The following is a 20,172-nucleotide window of genomic DNA, read 5'->3' as shown; positions in this document are numbered from 1 at the left end:
TTCTCTGACAATTTCAGATAGAAACAACTAGAATGGGCCATTCCTAACTTACAAGCCGTATTTTAACAAAACAGTCCTAAGCAGAGGTGAGCCTGAGGCACCCACAGCATATTTAGATATTGAGAGCCTTACATTTTCTGGGGTAAGGATTTGGGATATCATTTCAGTCTACAGGGACAGCAGGAAAAATCAGATAGTGCCACAGATCCTACTAGGTTGGAGCAAGATTTATACCCATTTATTTTTATGCTTGATAGAGAGTGAGTAACACACAACTTCAGAAATTTGCCTCCTGCTTTTCTCTCTGTAAGGTACAGTCAGGTCAACCAGCTTGAGGCAACTCCTGTGCTGGGAAAATTCAGTGTACAAAATTTTGAAGTCCTCCAAGCAAAGCCAGCCTGAGCACACACAGTAAGTTCATAGTAGCTGATGGGCTACATCCAATTCTATTGAATTTGCAGGCAAAACTGTAGATAAATTGTGTAGGAGGGTGAGGTGGAGACTTGATTCATTGCACTCATTCCCCATTTCTGTAACAATAAATGAGTAACAGTTTTTTCCCAAAAAGCTATTATCTATTATTATCTAATGACACTTGAAAGTAACTTGCTCTTGCTCTTTCTAGAGAGGGATGCATGATGAGAAAGAAAAGGCAGCTTTTATTTGGCTTACACATCTTGCTTTCAGCAGAGCTCCAGGCACTTTACTCAGAGATGAGCTCTACATCTAGAATGGGACTTAATCTGTCAACTTTTCAAAATAGTTTGGACAGATTTGCATCATGGGATTAAAAGCAGAAAGCTAAACCTGTTAGTACTCCCAATCTCTCACCCCATCCCCCTGAAGTGCTGGCATCCCTCAGACTGAGGACAGGAGCCAGCTGTACTGCTGGAGGCAAAAGCACCTTTCCCACTGCAAATCTTACACAGAGCCCTCACATGAATGGTATTATAGCCCAAGTTTTCACTGTTTACGTGTTGCCTTCCTAGAGTTTTACCTCTAGGTGATATGGAGGTCTCAGGCAGTCACAGACAGTCCTTGGTGGAGCCTCACTCCCAGTCCCTGAAGAGCACTGGGAGAACCTTTGGCATCAGGCTGCAGCAGCCACCACAGATCCTGCTGAAAGCAGGGTGGCCCTTTGGCCACTGCTCACAGTGATGACTGTGAACCAGTTCTGGGCTGCATCCACCCAGAAAGCAGATGAGCTTCTCCTCTTCAGACAATTGAACCTCTCCTCCCTCATCTGCCAAGAGAATTAGCCAGGGCCAGGGAGAGGAAGCTTATTCCTTACCTGTGAAAGCAGAGGAAATACCTGGAGGCTCTGCTGAACATCCGCGTAACCACACAGAAGAGGGAGAGGTTGACTTGGATTCCCCTGGTCAAAGCCAATGTTGATATTGGGCATGACATTTTACTAAACAAATGTTTAAGAGACCATCAGGCTATTCCTACTGTGGGAAGCAATTCCCTCTACCTGGGTTCCCTGAGAGAACTAACTCCAAGACAAAATCAAAGCTTGGGAATTCACTTGAATAGGGACACCCCCAGCCTGACCTCAGCATCTCTCACTGGTCCTCATTTTGCCAAGGATCACATCATCCTTCCCACAGGAACCTGACAATTCTTGGTTCAAGGTTGTGCATCCCAGTACAGGACCATGGTGACATTGGCTCCTCATGGCTCTGGTCTGAGGAATTCAACTTGCACACACTAAAGAGCCTCTCAATACCTTTACAGCAAATGATGCATATATCAGAGCCAAAAACTTAGTGCCACTAAATATTTTATCAGCAGTGAGCTGCACAAATGAAGCACAGCATTTCACTGCTCTGAAGCTTCAGATGTTAGCTTGTAGCATTGTAGCAGCATATTCCAGCAAATAACAGGATACCACAAAGTTTGTCTTAATCATCTGCCCAAAACCAGCTGCTTTGCCAAGGCTGATGATACCTAAAGATGGAACATCACCCTCATGGAAAGAGTATAGTTATTTTAAAGTAGTCACATAAAACAAGCAGCTGCAACTACAGGTAGGGTCTAGCCCAGCTTTTTCAGCACATAAAATTTATATAGATTCCTGTGAAATTAGGCCAGCAATGCAGAGAGGCCAACAAAATCTTCTGCTCACAGTCCATCTGCAATGCAGCCCTTCTGCATCTCTTTTCTCCCTGCCTGTCTTCCCCAGAGCTTCCATCTGCCCAAGCCCATCTTGTAGTGACTTGTCTCCCCTTCTTCTGCATTTTGCTCTTGCCACTGCCCTGTGCAGCTGGGGCAGAGCCAGGTCCCCGTTGCAAGGTGGAGAACTCTGTTACCCTACCACAAACCCAGTGGCTGCAACACCAGGTTGGAAGTTAAGAGAGAACTGTACTGAAACAGGCAAACTCCCCCAGAAAAGCTCCATAGCAGTGATCAGAATAAGTCAGGCTGTGTGTTGAGTGCATGCAAGCACCAGAGAGGGAAAGAAGCAGTTCCTGGAAAAAATGATTGAGCACTTAAAGCAATTTTGGTACAAAAACCTTTTACCTCTATCCTCCAAAGGAGACTTCCTGTTTAAATCAGTCCTTTGCTAACATGAAATCAGAGTCCAGTTCCATCTTGCATTTGACCTGTATATTGCTTTTGTCAGATTTGCAAAGCTGTGCTTTGTCAGCATTCTCATTTCCAGAGCCTCTTCTGCTTTTCCCAATAAACAGCTCCCACCTTTGCACAGTTGCAGCCCAAAGGCCATCCCTGCTGGGCCATTCAATGGCTGTTCTCAGGGGCACAACACTGACCTACTGCTCCTGAGGCTCAGGCAGAGCCCAAGCAAATGAGCAGTGCTTGGCCTCCGCTGCATCCACCCAGGCATGGCTGGCTGACACCCCTGAGAGTCTGAAAACAGGACTTCTGGAGCAAACAGGGCAGAAACACCAAACTTTTCAGCCAACTAAGTCAGCTTAGTGCCAGCACTTCTGAAAGTAAGCACAGAGCTCAGCAGAAGCCCAGGACCAGCCACGGTGTGTGATGTCCGGCTTTCTGCAAGATGAGCGGTTGTAGGCAGTGGGCCAAAACACGGGACTTGAGGAATGAAGTATGGCACACTGCTGATTTTCTCAAGAAAAGCTTGGTTATGAGAAGGCTGGGACACAGTACAGTCAAAGGCAGCAGCAGGCTGAAGCACATACACAAAGAAGCCTCAGAAAAATGATGTCAAAGAACCACCACTAGAATGATCACAAATGTCTCAAAAGGCTCATATATGAAGATGAGTGGACCAGAGCATTGATTAACTGTGTGAGTGCCATAAAATTACTTTCTGCTACAGTGCAAATATTTTTTTTAAAGTGGATTAGATGAACACTAGGTGTTAGCATTCAAACAGATACCAAGAGTTACTTTTAGATCATTAAAGCCTCAATATTGTATGCATTATGCAGATGTTGCAGTCCTTCGCAGCATAATACAAAATATATTAGTTTCCATTCCCTGCACTGTCTTTATGCAAAGGGAGGAGAAATAAAAAAAAATGTCTTATTCAAGAAAAAACCTGAATGCCACATGCAAAAGAAAGCAGCTTACAAGACATAAATATAAAATATGTCAGACTTAGAATACATTTGCTGTCAAAATCACACTGCAGGCAAAGGATACTAAATTAAATATTCCCCCAGTATCCTCATGGACTCAAGCAAGTGATGAGGTACATGAAATTTGCTACAAGATAAGCTCCAACACAGCTATTCTAAGCAATCTGAATGGCACTGGGAATATCAAATCTCAGTACCTGTTTTAAAAATGTTTAAATATGTCTGGAAGCAATGGCTTTCAGTATGCTATCATAAATATATTTACATCTTGTATTTAAAGCACTCATTTACACATTACTTTCAAAGATATAATCTTAGCTAAATTGGTGTAGAGGAAAAGCTGGCAGATGGGCTCTCACCCAGTTCAGCAAAAGTCTATTTGTTTTCCAGTTCTTATAGTAAAGACACTGATCAACCTTTCCAGTGTTGGAGTTAGTAATGAATCCATTTTTTTCCAGTTACTGAGTTTCTGGTCACCTTTACTTACTCCACAGATATGTTCCCCCCCCTTGCTTAATTATGCAGGTTTTCATTTCTGGCCTAGCCAGTTTTACATCACAGATACAGAATCACAGAATGGTTGGGGCTCACAGGGATCTTAAAAGACCATCTGCATTCAAGCCCCTGCCATGGCTGGAGACACATTCCACTAGACCAGGTTGCTCCAAGCCCCATCCAACCTGGCCAGGGATGGGGCAACCACAGCTTCTCTGGACAGCCTGTTCCAATGTCTCACCATGCTCATAACAAAGAATTTCTTCCACATATCTAATCTTCCAGTTTGAACCTAATGCAGTCTCCCCATCACCTCATTAGTAATTTAAAACATAAACTCCATAAAGCATCAAATAAGAAACTGTGCCATGAGTGTTCATGGATCTGACAAATCAATAAATATTCATTGATTCCACACACTCACACCCCCCACACTTTGTTTTTGGTCACAGCACACCTCAACTCTGCAACACTGTTTCATATTGATTGTATGTCACCTCTCTCTTCAGCTTCACCTGTCTTCATCCAATGGCCTTCCTATGGCCTGAGTTTTCTGCTCCCAATGTTACATTAATTTAAGGCTGAGATCTTGCAAGGAGAGCACCAGGGACAGGACCCAGAGACAGCCCCACAAGTCTCTCCAGAACCCAATTCTTTCTGCCCTTTGTCTGCAAATCTCTCCCACTCCCTCCTTTCACACACCACAGAGTAATGGTTATGGTTCCCTTTGGTTCTTCATCAACTGAAATATTCATAAATTCTTACCCACAAGTCACAAGGCTCCTGTGATTGCTTCACCAAGATCCTCTGAAGAAAAAAACTGCAGCAAACCACCCTCTTCTGCACAAAAACATCACCCAGCATACTTTCTCTTCTGAGACACCGTTTGCCAAGAACAATGACAGGAGTGTGATGTGACCTACCAAGTCTGCTGAACAGTCACCCCCTTTTCTTCTCCCCATAAAAAACACTGGGAACAGCCTCTAGACATTTCAGCAACTGGCAAAAGCTGCTGGTCTGCTTCAAAGGGCAGAAGATTTCTCTTCCCCCTTTTCTAACTCAGAAATGAACATGTCTGTACCACACAGAGTTTCTTCCTCCAGTTTTCTCTCCCCTTTCCCACAGACACTATGACAGGGAAGTACTGTACAGGCAGACAGATTTTGTACAATATTTTATTTGCACTGCTGAAGACTGGGAATCAGTTCCGGTGACAGTTTCTTTTGTGTTACTCAGGCTGAGGAAGTCAAAACTACACGTTATTACAAGGTCACTGTCCCACAGAGGGAAGCACACAAACTCTCTGAGTATTGTCATTTGCAACTTTGTCCTGTTAAAATGTAATTCAAGATGCAAAGGGTAACACTCTTACAAAAAACAGGCACCCCCCAACTGCTGGTAAATCTGCAACTCCTGTTATTTTCTAGTGGCAATGAGTAGAGCTTTTTCAAGTGGTGCTGCAGTCAGACCAAGACTTCGGGTAAAAGGCAGTACCACAGATACTCAAAACAGGCTACACACAGTTACAGCAAAGCAAGGAAGGTTCCATTGGGCACAGAGTGGAAAGTCAGAGTTGTATTTCAAGAATAGAACGTGCTCATGTGATTGTAAAATGTCAGCATTTGCAGAGAGGCAAGACAAGTTACCACAACCTTCTGTGGGAGAGAAAGGGAATCATTAAAAGACACATTTGAAAAAGTATCTTTTAGAGTTCAATCTTAACAGAAACCAACATTTTGACTTAAACTCCCTTTTAAAACCAACCTGATGATGCTATTATACATTACACAGTATATGACCTTACTTTACTGCACTTATATATACATCAGTTCTCCTGAACCCCTGTCAAAGTGCGTGCACAACTGCATAGCTAACAGTCAGAAGAATCCTGCAATGTAAGGCTAGAGGCACAGCCAAATTGACCCCTTTATTGTATTTGGAAACCCTCATTTCCAAATTAAAGCACTTTCAGGGTAACTAGAAAACATACTTATTCCAACCCTGCAGCCTAGAAGTGGTGAAAGAATGAGGTAAACATACTGCATAGGCTATATATTTAAATCCAAATCCCCAAAGTGTTTTGGCTTAATTGTGTAATTATTTAAAACTGAATAGAGAGAAAAAATAGTTATAAAAATCTGAAAACAAATCTAGGTCAATATTAACAGCGTATTAGACAATAAATCATTCAGAAAGGGCATTTTCTACTACCTTTTTTAAGTTAGCCAGACAAAAAGCACAAATTGAAAAGAGCCTTGGTGCTTTTCCCATGGAGCTGCTGCTTCTAGAACACCTGCTCAAATTCACCTTGTCTGCTTCAGTTAGCCTGAGCCAAGACTGGCCCCACACTGTCACACACCAGCCTTCCAGGCCATGCTGCAGCTTTTCTTGGCCCAGCCCAAGTCCTGGAGCAGTGACCAAGCTTTATGACACAGGGCCTTTAGAACAGATTACCAGTGCTTAACAGAGTGTCAGAGACCTCAATTATCATTTTAAACAATTTGGAAACTAAATTATAATTAACAGTAGTGACTTTTCTGATTCTCATCTTCTTATTTAAAATGTGTCTTTGCAGGTTCACTTTTTTAAAATATTCCCTTGCATCAGTGTTTAGTTCCCAGAAATCATTTCTGTCACGCAATGCAGTTTTCTGAAAAGATACTATCTTCCATCCTCACCACATTTTCAATAAACTTTGTAGAAGACAGTCAATGATCAGACTATGATAAAGTGCATATATTCCTTTCTGATAGGCAACAAAACTGTGGACTAAAAAAATAAATCATACTGGAAATTGAAAACCACACCAAAAAACCCCATGGTGGCCCTTTACCACCCCACAATGAAGTTGCCCCACAACGTACTGCCCAAAAATACTTTTCTTCAAGTGTCTGTTAGCTTAAAAAAAAAAAAAACAAACTTATAACATTTTAAAAAAATGGTTCCTTTTCAATTAGACTCTGAGAATCACTAATTTATGTAACTTTGAAAGCTACAGCTCCCTCAAGGCTAGCATAGCGCCTTGACAACTTTTAAGTAGTTTGTACTTCACCCTTTGGATCCAGGTTTCAAACTTGCAAAAGCTTTGGAGTTCTTAAGGGAATGTGAAATTTCATTGAGAAAAGAAATAAAATGATAGTCCCTTTCTGACTTCTTGGACTCAAAAATAACTACAATGGTAAAGTGAGGTTCGGGGCGAGTCAGAAAGTAGGTGCTTTGGACTTTGTCATCGTAGAAGTGAACAACCTTCTCCAAACTGTTGAGGTCAGAGGTTCTATCAGTCATAATCATGATGACATTGGGCCAGTGCATAACAGGCCTGTCACTGGGCAGAGACACCACTGCAGGATACTGATCCACGCCCTTGGGGGCTTCCCTGTATGAATGGGGATGATGATAACCGTGTCCCTGAAAACTCTCTGATCCACGATTGTCAAAAATTAAGGAAACGTTGACAGCATCGTACTTCCGGATGAAGCTGGAAATTTTCCCAAAGTAATCAGGATTTGTTTTAGCAGTCAAAGTTTTCATTTCAGATGCTGTTGTCTGTCGACTAAGAGCCTCATGAAAGTAAAAGCTAAACTTGGCAAGGAGAATGTTTTTGAGCTTCATGAGCCAGAGGAAGAGGTGTGGAGGCTGCACAGCCTTCTGAGACTGCCCTCCAAACAGGTGCTTCTTGGTCTCCCGCTGTTTCTCAAAAATTTGGCCCCAGGTTTGTAGCTTTGTGTGAGCACTGTGCAAGTTGACCAGGGATGGAAGGAACTTCCACTCTGAGATCTGAGCCTGAGCCTTTAAGAGGTGTGCAAGCACATCTACCTCCAGCTGGAAACTGCTTTCAAGAGGACTGAGGATTGGATGATGAAATCTAGAAAACATAACATTAGTCAAGACATGAGAACTGCTGTACACAATGGTGAAATAATCAGAAAATATTTGCCAGTTAACAGACAAAAGATCAAACATCAAAGCAAAGCAAAGCAAAGTGTAAATCAAAAAATAATACTCTCAATTTAAAGAACAGTTCTTTTTACATAATTAGGGTAAATAATTCTACAAACAAACAGTGTTTCACATCTGACAAAACCACCTGTCAGATATTTCTCTACCAAAGTAAGGGAGTTATATTTCATCGGTTCAACAATCACAGTTTATCTTAATCTGTGAACTACTATAACACCATTTCTTTTTAAATTCAGATGATCTTGTTCCAATTTAAAATCTCTTCTGGCAGTCATATATGTCTTGATGGTTCTGGAGCAGCAGTAAGACATTAAGTTAAATCAAAGGAATTATGTTATAGATCTATTGTTCACATAGGGGAGCTATGAGGAAGTCAGGCTGAGTTTGGTTTTGCTGTCTGGAACCATAATTAACTCCTTCTCTTCTCACTTTTCCCCCGACATTTAGAAAAAATACAGATGCAGTGTTTTCTACCTCTCTTTCCATGATACTCAAATTATTTGCAATTTATAACATCAGTAATAACTTGATTGAAACAGTGAAAAACTAATGTAAAATATATAACTTTAGAAAGAAGTGGTCTTTTTAGTAAGTTCTCCCATTGGCATTAAGGATTCAAAGAGGTCTCTAATAAAGAACAATGAACAGTTCAAAGACAAGACTTGATGAGGTTTCCATTTAAGTAAAGACAAATTTATCATCTCACTTCAGAAAAATATCTTGGGTCTTGTTATTGGTTTAAAACATTAAATACAGAATTTTTCCAGCTTTTAAAACTAAAGCAATGTCATTATTCCTGTCAGCTTCTAGGACACAACAAATACAACCTGTTTTGGAAATAGCTGGTTCAAGATCAAAACACTTCATTTTGTTGTAGACCAGAAGAGAGAATAAAAATGTTAGGCTTTTCATCCCCTCTCCACTACTTTTCCTTTGGCTCGTGAGAAATGTCTGACTATTTGATCACTGATCTGTAAGCATCTCTTTTTTTTGGAAGCCAAAATTTGCAAGTATCTGTTATTAAGATTCAAGTCCAAACTTATTTGAAGAAAATGAAATTAAGAGTATCATAAATCAGCTGATGCACCACATTGGGCAAAGCAGGCTGGCTGGTGACCAGGCACCTTCTGCACCCAGCACATATCAGCAACCCCCAGTGTTTGCTGGCCACTCTGGTGGGCTGAGAAGTCCACAGCATATTTATATTTCTCTGAACAAACAAGAGCTTAAACAAGAGTCAATAAAAAATAATTTCTAACAGTCAACATTAAATCTTTCCAATGGTTTTGGTATTCACCAGAAAAACAGTTTTGTTGCTCTGTATTTTAGGAGGGTACAAAAAACATTATGCAACATTATTTGCTGCAGTCCCATCAAATGACACACAGCACAGTGATTTAAATACATTTGCAGTCAGATCAAGAAAGTTTTCTTCCATTTTAAAATCAATTTAAAAATCCTTATCAAGGCAGCACTGCCAAAGTCTCCTGGATTAACATTCTGATGTACAGCTTTCCACTTCTACTTTACTTCATGGCTTTCCTAATGTTGCACTGTCTAGCAGGATTTGCTAAACTGTTTTAATCAAAAAATACACACCTCAGCTACAGCTGAGAAGCCTGATATGGTTACAGAGAAAATGATGAGTTATGCACTAAGTCTAACTGCTGTAATTGGGTTTTATAATGCAGAAGCATCCAACTGAGCTCAGTATCACGTAAAACAGACGAGTTTTTGCAATATTTCATAAGCCAGAGTGTCAAAAACTTAAGAACACATTGAAAATTTGATTTTTTTTCCTCCTAATCATTCCTGAAAGCAGAGGGATGCTAGTTTTGTTTTGCAGATTGTGAAGAAGCCACATTTTCTTTTTATTTCCTTCCAGAGATCACACATACATGTACATATAACACAATGCTGACTAGATAAAATAAATTAAACATTTTAAAATTATTACATTAAAATAGGTGTTATAGTAACTTATTCATTTTATACTAAGCTTTTAAAGGATCTTGCTTCTGATGCTGCTTTGATTATTTAAGATCCCACCCAAACCAACAGCTAAAAACTTCAGGAGAAGTTACTCCTCCAGATGTATTCTATAGAAAAATGGAAAGGAAAATGTAGAGTACTGGCAATGAACAAGTCAGCAATAAGTAGTAATAACACAGTAACAAAATAGCTTTAAACTGTTTGAGAATTAATGATATTTCAGATACAAACAATATGTCTTGTTAACTGACAATTCTGCTGTTCCTTTCCCAGCTATTTCCTCTATGTTATCTGCCCAGCTACTTTCACACATAAAGGAAAGAAACCAAGGCCAGAAGCTATCTAAAAACAAATGCCCTGTCTGGCCTTAGCACAGCTGGCTGAAATAATGGCACACATCCTCAGCTACAAGTGAGGACAGAGGGAAGAAGCTGGGTAAGGATGAGTTTATTTGATCTTTCACCTGTAAAGCAGAAATGTCTAGCAGCCAGTACATATCCACATAACACACCCCAGAAACTGATTTGAGATACAAAGAAACTAAAAGGAAGGACTAAAGGAATATATTCTTATTCCCACTTTTTCCAGAAATGTTCTGCATGTCACTGGGGAGGAGCACACTGCAGCTACTGAATTAGATCTGACAGCACCTTAGATTGTCTCCATCTTAAAGACTGCTTGTTAACCCAAAGCAAGATCATCAGTATTTTTTCCAGAGAGACATTGGTTTTTTTTTTAAAGATGTTATGATATATATAGTTATATAATACATATTATATAAACATATTATGCAACAGATAATGCCTTAGAAGTACAAATGTACCAATGAAATTTATTTAAAAAGCTTAGTAAAACGTGTCATATGCAGGTATAGTCTCCAATCTCTTCAGCAAAGTAAGAATTTCGGTTCTCAGATTTTTAACAGTGCTGTTGATTCAGCACATCCTCAGAACAGATGGCAGTTGTTAGTGTGCAAGAGAAATCAACTTTAAAAAAAAACCAAACAAAACATGCCAACAACAAACCCATCCAAAACCCTAAACTTACTTCCCTTTACTCATTAAAGTTTATCACACCGAGGAAAAAATATCTAAATTTCAGGTTTTTACTAGACTAACAGCCCTGATATTTTAAGTGATCACAAGCCAAAAATTGAAAAACATCACTACTAAGATCATACAGACTAGTTTTGATTTTCAAATTGCAAAATTACATAGCAATTTGCCAAAGGTATCCCTAAAAAATAAGGGAATCGGCTGCAGTGCTTCTATTTGGAATATCAGAAAGCAGCACTGAATTATCTTCATTTTTCCTAGGTGAACACTATAAAAATCATAACTGAAAAAATTAAGACCTATGAATATTCTCCCCAAAAGTCTTAGACATTATTTCACTAACAATAATTTTAAAAAATTCAACCACATCTGACAGTTAACTTCCTTCAATGGCTACCTTTTTTGGTTTAAAATGAAGAGGCTGACATTGAGCGTGTTGAGAAGCATTCAAAAATTCTCTTTTAAACTGCTATCACTTTCAAGGCACATAACTTAGATGTGAAATACCCAACCTACCCTCATTTAGAAACATCCCAGGATATTTGCAACAGGATCTATTAAATCTTAACTTCAAGAAACCACAGTGGCAAGGATCAAAGTCTCAGAGGTGCTCCTCCTACTGGCTCCAAGACCTCTGGAGAAAAGTAGTAACAGAGCACCATAAAGCCCTCCCAGCTAGGAGAGTTGTGGTGTAGCTTCTAGATCTAAGCAGACATATATGTTTAAAAAGTAAGACTGTCACAAAAGTATTTGCTTTATTTATGCCACCTTTACTGAAGTCCATACAAAATTAAGGCTTGTTTCCTCTCCCCTACCAAAGAAAAAAGTTCAATAAGCCTTGCATCTTATAAAAGGAAAATCACTCCTGTTCTCTCCTGGAAATGAACATGCATAGGGAGGAAGGCTCCTAGTACACCATGAGCAGACTCCCTTTGTTATTTTTCTTCTTTGGAAGAAACTTCATGCATCTGATGCTGCAGGCCAACACAGACTTCACACATGAATTTGGGAAGGGACTGTGCTGCTCAGCAGTCAAAGGACAGCAAAGTCTTTGGGTTTGCTTTGAACTTCAACATCAGGTATGACAGATCACGAGCCTGAGTATGTATTGCCAGCAAAGAAACACTGACCTTGAACTGTATTTCTTTAAGATGGATTCCAAAATGTTTACCAGTTCCTCAGAGTTAATGAACTTTTGGGTGCTGAGCGTGTACATTTTTTCATAGAAGTCAGCAATTTCCATCCGAGCCTGAACAAAAAAACAGAGCTGTTCAGACAGGTGAGAAAGCAGCTCTTCCAAGTGAGGAGCTGTTCCTCCTAGTGCATTGTGACCCGTCGCCACCACCTTCTTCAGCTCATTGTGCAGAGATGTGTAGATGGTTCGGATGGAGTCCTTGCGGCTGAAGAATGACTGACCACCTGTTCAGATAAATATGGAGGTATTACCAAAATCCAGGGACAGCAAAGATAGACAGCAAAACTGGAAAATGCTTGTAATTATAGATCTAGTTGTTTGTAATCATTGTTTAATTACAGTACTTCTTTTAACAAAGAAACAAAAGTCAGTATTTTATTCTGCACGTAACTGAATTACAGAGCATATGCTCAGAAGCACTTTATGTAATTTCATGCAAGCTACACTTGTCCCACTTCATGTCTCAGCAGTCAATGGCTGCTGCAAAACAGTAACTCCTTCACAGCTGCCTCAGCTATGACGTGACTTTTACGAAACCCAGGGTTCAGTTAAATTTGCTACTATGATACATAACCTGGAAATACTGTTATCTGTGGAAGTCAGAAGAATTAAGTCATCATGACTTGACTGATCAAATTTTAATAGCCTCTGCTCCTATTTATAACTCTAGATGTTTTCCAGAGAATTCACTTAACAATCCCTCTTCCATCATGAAGCACTCAAATTCACAAAGCAACATTTAAATGGGAGCCATGTGACATCTGTGTGTACAAATCAAATGTTACCAGTCCCTATACAATCTAAATATAAACCAGAACTCAAAGGGAAAATAATCACACTTTATCCCAGTGAGAACACAGTGCAGGTTAATCCATAACTAAAACTGGGAGGGCAGGAGGGAGGACAAGAAGTCCTCTGCGCTCCTTTCTACCTCCTCAACACTATGAGGAATTTAAAATAGAAGAGATGAGTAAAGGGTAAAGATATTTAACTTAGACATTACAAAAAGACTGTACAAATGTACTAGCCTTATTTCATAGCTTCTATTTACAGAAGACCTAATGTGCCATTCTGGCAGTCAACAGCTGCAGCAGAGCAAAGACCACAGAGATTGAATCTGAGTCTTTTAAAGATTCCAAATTTAGGCGCCTCTTTGAAACCGCTTATAAATTTTGTAATGCTGGATAGCTCTTTCCACATTCCTTTTACACATATAATGTTCAAAGGTGACCACTGACATTTGAGGTAGAAAGGTAGAGAATTGGCTATCATAGTGAAACAGCTCCCATTGTAACACAGGAGTAGCCCCCCAGCCATGGGCAGGAGGAAGAATCATCTATTTCAGTTGTTCATGAAGTAAATAAATAAACAAAACTTTGCCCCTTCTGTTGTCACCTTTCTGCAAGCACAAAATTCACTCTTTAAAGTCAGCCTTACAGTCAGAGTTTTGGCTGTAAAGATCTTATAATAGTTCCAAGTCATCACTTAAATAAAAAAGCTGAATTTTCTTGATGGCTTAATGTGCTATACATCAGACTCATATCCTTTGATCCATTTTCCATACCCATCTGCACTTCAAAAAGAAAATAAGCAGCTTTGTCCAGAGTGTAGCATCATGAAAGCTCATCCTGTGCCAGTTTCGAATTTTCTATTCATGTACTGATAAAACACGAAGCAGCTGCTATCATGGCCAAAGCTTCCTGAGATCCTGCAGTATCTGCATGGGTAACAACTCCTAGGATGCTATCTATCTCCAGCCCCGAGTACTTGCACACATACACCTCTGATGCAAGGTGGAAAAGCTTTAACGCTTTGGTCACCCCAGGAAGGTCACGTTTGCCTATATCTCAGCCAGAGCATCTCAGCACAGAAACACCTCTGGCTAATTCTTGGGAAGGGCGGGCAGGTGCCCTGCTGGCCAGGGAGATGCAGCGATGCAGCGACTGGCACAGCAGCCAGCGTGCCACCTGCACAGCACCTCTGTCCCCTCGTCCGTTCCTTAGTGGCAGCGGGCTCACGGACTCTCACTAAGCCAGCACAGGCACGGACCCGCCGAGGCAGGGCCCCCGGGACCGCGGGTCCCAGCGCCTGCAATCGCCGGCTGCCCGGTGAGCTCCCGGCCGCCCGCTCCGCACCCGCGGAGCCCAGCGCGGGGCAGGCCCCCCGGCTGAGGCGGGCGCGGCTCGGGCCGGGAGAGCCGGTCCCTCCCTCCCCGGAGCGGTACCTAGCTTCTGTCCCAGGAAGGTCATGCTGTGATAGGCCTTCTCGGCCGCCGCCAGGTGCGCCAGCCCGGCCAGCAGCGCCAGCCAGCTGGAGCCCGCGCTCTTGTTGGCCTCCCGCTCCTTCTCCACATTGTCCTTGGCCTTGTCGTAGGAGAAGATGCCCAGGTGGGAGAAGAAGGTCTCCAGCACGGCCTGCTCCACGGGCACCGGCGCTCCCAGCGGGATCGACTCCCCCATCCCGCCCGGCGCCTCCGCAGCGGCCGCCACTTCCGGGTCCGGCGCCCGCCCGCCCGCGCGGGGGAACACGTGACCGGCGGAGAGGGGAGCGGCCGGCTCGGGGTCACGTGACGGGCGGGGGCTCGCGCGGCCGGCGGGCGGGGCAGCGGCAGCGCGCGGGAGCGCCGGGCCCCGGTTTGCGCGTGCCCGTGCGGGGCCCCTGCTGGCCGCGCGCTCCCGCCCGCCGCCCTGCGCTTCACGGGGTACGCGGAACGGAAACGCTCTCCTGCTAAATTTTATGTTCAGCTAAAATTTACCTTCTACAGCTGCAGGTCCTTCTGAGGCCCTTCCTCCCGCCTCTTTCACTCCCACAGGGCCCTCCAGCTACTTTGGCTTCAGTTTCCCCCTCCCTTGCGGCTGGGGATACTGTGGATTGCCCACGTTTATCCCACTTCCTTCAGTTCATGTTTCACACAGACCAGCTGCCTGAACGCATTCTCCGTGCGGGCGATGAGGAGCACAAGGCTGAGCCGCGGAATGGGAGCTCTCTGGCCACGCTGACTGGACCCAGTTCGGCAGAACTTATCCACCCTTGCACTGACAGCACCGCTCCAGACTGAGTGGCAGCTCTCCAGTCAACCCAGAAAGGACACATTCCCAGCTTCCTCTCTGCACAGTATTTCCCTGCACTCTGACAGCACCTGCAGCTGTTTTTAAGCTGAAATCTGGACAAGACACAGCATCAGTTCTTTTACACTGGCATGACCCACGTACTTATTTAAGCGGCTGACTGCCTCAGGAAACACCACCACTGAAAATGGGCATCAGATGCAAGCACCACCTTTAGGTATGAAGCAGCCTTTTAAATAAACCTCAACTACAGTGTCTGCAAGCTTCTTACTGTGAACAAAGCAGCCTAAGGATTCAGATTTGGATCTAGAAATTGCCATCATTTTCATTCATTGGTCTAATAGAAAAGGATAAATCTGCCAAGCGATTCATCACTTTTCTTTTCTAGGCACAGGCACCTCCGTACACATCTCTTATTCAGAGTGGTGTGAAACGTCCCTGAAAAGGTTCTGGTTAGAACTAGAATTTTGGCTTCAAGTGCTTAAAATTTGAAGTAGCTTAACTGAAGTTATGAGGCCTCTTTTTCTTACAGCTAAGTCTGAGTTCTGTATGCACCAGAAGCCGCCTTCTTCCTGAACTCAACTGTTCACTTAGTGTGCCAAAGGGACAAAATGGAAGCAGGATTTTACAGCAGCTCAACAGCAGACGTCTCTGACCTGGAAAGTTGGTTATTAAAACTTGATTTATTGATGGAATAGTTCAGTAATTTAAGTCAGCACCTGAAACACTGACCTGTTCAAGGGAATCACAGCTGTGAATAGTAGGCTGCCAATAGTTTACAGAAAAGAGAACAGGAATGGGGACTCCTAGATAACCAGGACAGAGTCTCCAATAGACAACTGGGAGTGAAAGCTTCCAATAAGACCTTTATTGCAACACAGAGTTGACAACATGTTTTTGTATTTAATAGAAAGTATTTGGTCTCTTGGTGGTGAAGCGTGGTTTGTGCTGGCGACGCAGAACTCTGTGCGGCAGCGGGAACTTGATTTTAGAATCCTGCAAGAAAAACGTTTCTATGTTAATTGAGGTATCAGATGAACAACAGAAAATAGTTTGGAATAAATGGCCAAGCTGTATTCAGTGACTACCTTATGCTTAGAAAAGTAATCCATTCACAACTTAAGATATACTTCACAGGACTTAATTAATTTTGCATTCTTTTTTTTCAAAGTAATGCCAGTCAGAGGCATGTCTTCTGTACCATAACATGTATTTACTTTATTGTGACTTTCTTCCAAATACTTGTAGCAGCAGAAGTCTTGATCATAATATACCATAATCATGAACATATGCACCCAGGTTTGGTTCCTGCACTATTTCTGGTTGCAAAGCAAACCTGTACCACACAAGAGAGATCCCCTCTTCCAATCCAATGCAGGCCCAGGACCCACCAGCCAGTGCTGGCTCACTTACATGGAACTGCTTGACTGCAGGTCTGCGGCACTTGCTGGCAGCAATTTCCTCAACCTTCATGATCTGGATAGAGTGAGCACGGGCACGATGACGGGCTCCCATATCACGGTCTAGAACAACAGAACTCATTAAAAAGGAATTTTATTACGTGTTCAGTTCAACCCCTTGGTTCAAGAAATGTTCATCGTGTCATCTACAACTTTTAAAATTTCTGATCAGCTGTAATTAAAAGCTGTTTCTATTATTTAAAGTGATACCACAAACATCACGAAATCAACAAGCAGCAGCAAACTCCTCCTGTAAGTTCTAAGAAAGCTCCACAACAGGAAGAGCCATTTGAATCTTCTTGTCAAATTTCAAGGTACACATGGACACAGGTAATATACCTAGGACTGCTTACTCTCTTGCAAGACAAAAAAATCCTGTGGTTCAGATTCAACACTGAAATATTACTGGAAAGACACATGAACATCAAAACACTTTCCCTTCCAAAAGGAAGGTGCAAATAACAGTAGGACCTGAGGATACCTTTACTTTTATTGAAATTGACCAGCAATAGAAGCATGAATTGATGTTCATCCCACATAATCAGGCTTTTTGAATAGGAAGAAGTATCTGAACTTAGGCTATCTGAAAATTCCTCTATTCAGCAGTGCAAATCACTGGCTTCAAATCATATCCATAGCTAGCTCCACAAGGTATGACTGTTGAAATACTACTGTGTTTCCCATGATGATCTAACACACCTATTAAAAACTTACCTGTCACAACTAGTCTTGAACATAGAAGTACCAGTCATTGTATCATGAAAAATAAGGTTTTTGGGTCTCTTAAGCAATCCTTCAGTATGTTCATTAAAAGGGATTATTGAACATTAATGTAGAACCTTAAATTTCACTTTCAACAGCACTTCAGCTTTTGAAAGGCGACAAGATACATTTAATATCTGCACACATGACAAGAATATCATTATTGAGAACAATATTCTTTGGGTTTTTATGTGCAATCTGTAGTGCTTATAACATTCTGGAGTCTCAACAGCTACAGCTATACAAATGGTCTATCCCTCAAGTACTTCACAAAACAGTCTGAATTTAGGACAACTATTACTTCTCAATGAGATGAGGTGATGAGATGTTGGAGTTACAGTATTGGCTTTTTCCCTGCGTTTTTTTTTTCCTACTTGCTCAATAAAGGACAAATTCCCCATGATCTCTGAAATATCCTTTTCACAAGACCTGAGAAGATATATGCAATTATCTTAAAACAGCACAGGAAATACACAGAGCACCTGGAAAGTCATTAAATTATCAGTTTGTATAGCAACACTCATTACTAGAATTGTAGAAAGACACACCAAAAAGAAGAGTATCTTCCAGTCAGAGAAAACTGTATAAAGAGAGGTAACAAGTCACCTACCACATGTATAATAGATAAAAATCTATGGAATAGCTGGCAACCCCCTCCTGTAATTTTCCAGTGTTTCAGTTATTTTATCAAGGGTTAAGATAGCATGCTTTATGCCTAATTTGAGACTTAATCTTCTGCTTGTATACTGCTTCTATTATTTTGCACCTCAAACAGCTACATATACTTACAGCACTGAGTGACAGCACCCGCAGTGGTCAAATCTCTGTACTCCCTGTACATGTTGTGGGTCCCACTACGAGAATCATAGCGCAACCAAATACCAAAGTTTTTTACCCGCAGAGGGGACTTCTCATACACCTGGAATTACACAAGAACATGGAAGTGGTTAGAGATTATGTACTCTCACCATTTTACAATTTTAAGAATAAATATTTCAGAGCTCTAACAAAACCCCTGGTTTAAGTCTTACTGTCAAAAAACAACTCGTTGCTCTCTTTCCCCTTACCAAGATGGCTGGATATGTCTTGTTAATTCAGAGTAGAGAGCTTTAGTAATTCAAAGAAAAACACAAGATTTCAGCTCTAAAGAGTGTTCATGAAGTATCAAGGAAGAGGAATGTAAGCATACAAACGTCTACTTTCCCAGGGCTACAAATGTGCAAATGCCTCTTAAAAGGTATATTGTACAATGAACCTAAGTCTAAGATGCAACACATGACTCATCATTTTGAAGCAGTAAGTAAATTTGTATTTCGTTTACAAGACATATACCACTACTTTCAAAAAGCAAACTTGTCACTCCTTTTCACAGCAACTGAAAGACAATGGATTTCAACTTCACACCCCATAACTGCAATTCCTGTAAAATCCCTCCACAAGGAGGATTTGGAACTGGAACTGCAAATCCTGTAAAATCCCTCCACATACACCTGCTGGAACTCCATAAGAAGCCTTTAGGTTTACAATTCTTCACCTGTCCGCAGTACACAATCTCTCCAGAAGACTTCTTCATCTTCTTCAGCTGAGAGACGAAGTACCAGAATCGGGACTTGGCGACGACATGGTTCGGAGCGAAGATGCGCATGCGGTACAGAGGAGGGGTCGTGCATTTCGGCGTGGGCAAGCAGCGCCCGACCACCTTGTACTCCCGCAGCTGGAGGGACGCGAAAACAGGCGGACCTCAGTGAGTGAGCCGCGGAGCCACCGCCACGCCCGCCCCGAGCCCTTTGAGGCGGCTCCTCAAAGGAACAACGCGACGAAAGGAGCTCAATCCTCCAGGGGAGGGAGCCCCTTGCGCCGGGCGGGTCGATCCGCGGCAGCCCACGCCGATCTGGGTCCGCGCCTGGCGGGAGCGGCGCCGCCGCCATGTTGGCCGCTGGCCGCCCCACGGGCCAGGCGGCGCCGTTCGGGCACGCACGGGCCACTCTCGAGCTACAACCCGCCACCGCCGCCCTCCCGAAGGCCAGCCCTGCCGCACTGCCCGGCCCCGGCTGCGCCCGCCGGGCCCCGGTCCGTACTCACAGTGCCCGACGCCTTCATGGCGCTCCGCCGCCGTCGCTCTCAGGGAAGGAAAGGGATGGGCAACGTGCGCCGCCGCCTGACGTCATCACCCCGCCCCGCCCCCGGAGGCCCGCGCGGCGATTGGTTGCGAGAAGAGCGCGATTGGAGCACGCAGCTGTCAGTCTCCGCGCGCGGCCCTGGCTTCCGGGCTGGCGGCACCGCGTGGCCCGGCCTGGCTCGCAGGCAGCGCGGCCCCGGCCCAGCCCCCTGCTGCCGGCACCGGGGCCGCGGGCCCGCATGGGCCTGATAGAAGGTAGACCTGTCTGTGCGTGACTCCGTCTCCAGCCCGCCCTGCTGGCGTTAGCGTGAAGGATGTGGCAGGGAGGCTCCAGGCGGAGACACCGAAATTCCCTCGGGGCGGTAGCCGGCAGCGTAGGGGTATCGGGGGAACCTTTCTCACTCGTCGTCCTCCGGGATAGCGAGGTCACTGGCTACCGTGAGGCTGCCCCCGAAGATCGCCCCAATGCACTCAGTTCCAGGGGATGCGTCTTGCGGCTG

The 20,172-nt window shown here is 43.2% G+C and overlaps 2 protein-coding genes and 1 non-coding gene across 4 annotated transcripts; all 3 read right to left on the bottom strand.

The window, feature by feature from the left end:
* Positions 1-5,222: 5,222 nt before the first annotated feature.
* KICS2 (KICSTOR subunit 2) lies at positions 5,223-14,759 on the bottom strand. Of its 2 annotated transcripts, XM_063155142.1 has the most exons (4): positions 14,488-14,759; positions 12,414-12,487; positions 12,199-12,335; positions 5,223-7,926 (listed from the first exon to the last, which is right to left on the bottom strand). In XM_063155142.1, exons 1-4 carry the CDS (start codon positions 14,720-14,722, stop codon positions 7,110-7,112), a joined length of 1,263 nt encoding a protein of 420 aa, XP_063011212.1. In that variant the 5' UTR covers positions 14,723-14,759; the 3' UTR covers positions 5,223-7,109. The 2 variants fall into 2 exon arrangements, with proteins under 2 accessions (XP_063011212.1, XP_063011211.1); XM_063155141.1 differs by having other exon boundaries at positions 12,199-12,487.
* Positions 14,760-16,177: 1,418 nt separating this feature from the next.
* On the bottom strand, positions 16,178-19,724 carry RPL18A (ribosomal protein L18a). Its single transcript, XM_063155140.1, has 5 exons — positions 19,636-19,724; positions 19,088-19,267; positions 18,343-18,472; positions 16,745-16,854; positions 16,178-16,327 (listed from the first exon to the last, which is right to left on the bottom strand). Exons 1-5 carry the CDS (start codon positions 19,651-19,653, stop codon positions 16,235-16,237), a joined length of 531 nt encoding a protein of 176 aa, XP_063011210.1. The 5' UTR covers positions 19,654-19,724; the 3' UTR covers positions 16,178-16,234.
* On the bottom strand, positions 17,620-17,751 carry LOC134418133 (small nucleolar RNA SNORA68). The gene has a single exon (XR_010027720.1). It is a non-coding gene; the product is annotated as a small nucleolar RNA SNORA68 (small nucleolar RNA).
* Positions 19,725-20,172: the final 448 nt, after the last annotated feature.

This window comes from Melospiza melodia, chromosome 4 (genome assembly GCF_035770615.1).
Source record: "Melospiza melodia melodia isolate bMelMel2 chromosome 4, bMelMel2.pri, whole genome shotgun sequence".
Taxonomy (NCBI): domain Eukaryota; kingdom Metazoa; phylum Chordata; class Aves; order Passeriformes; family Passerellidae; genus Melospiza; species Melospiza melodia.
This window is presented reverse-complemented; position numbering and strand designations above follow the sequence as displayed.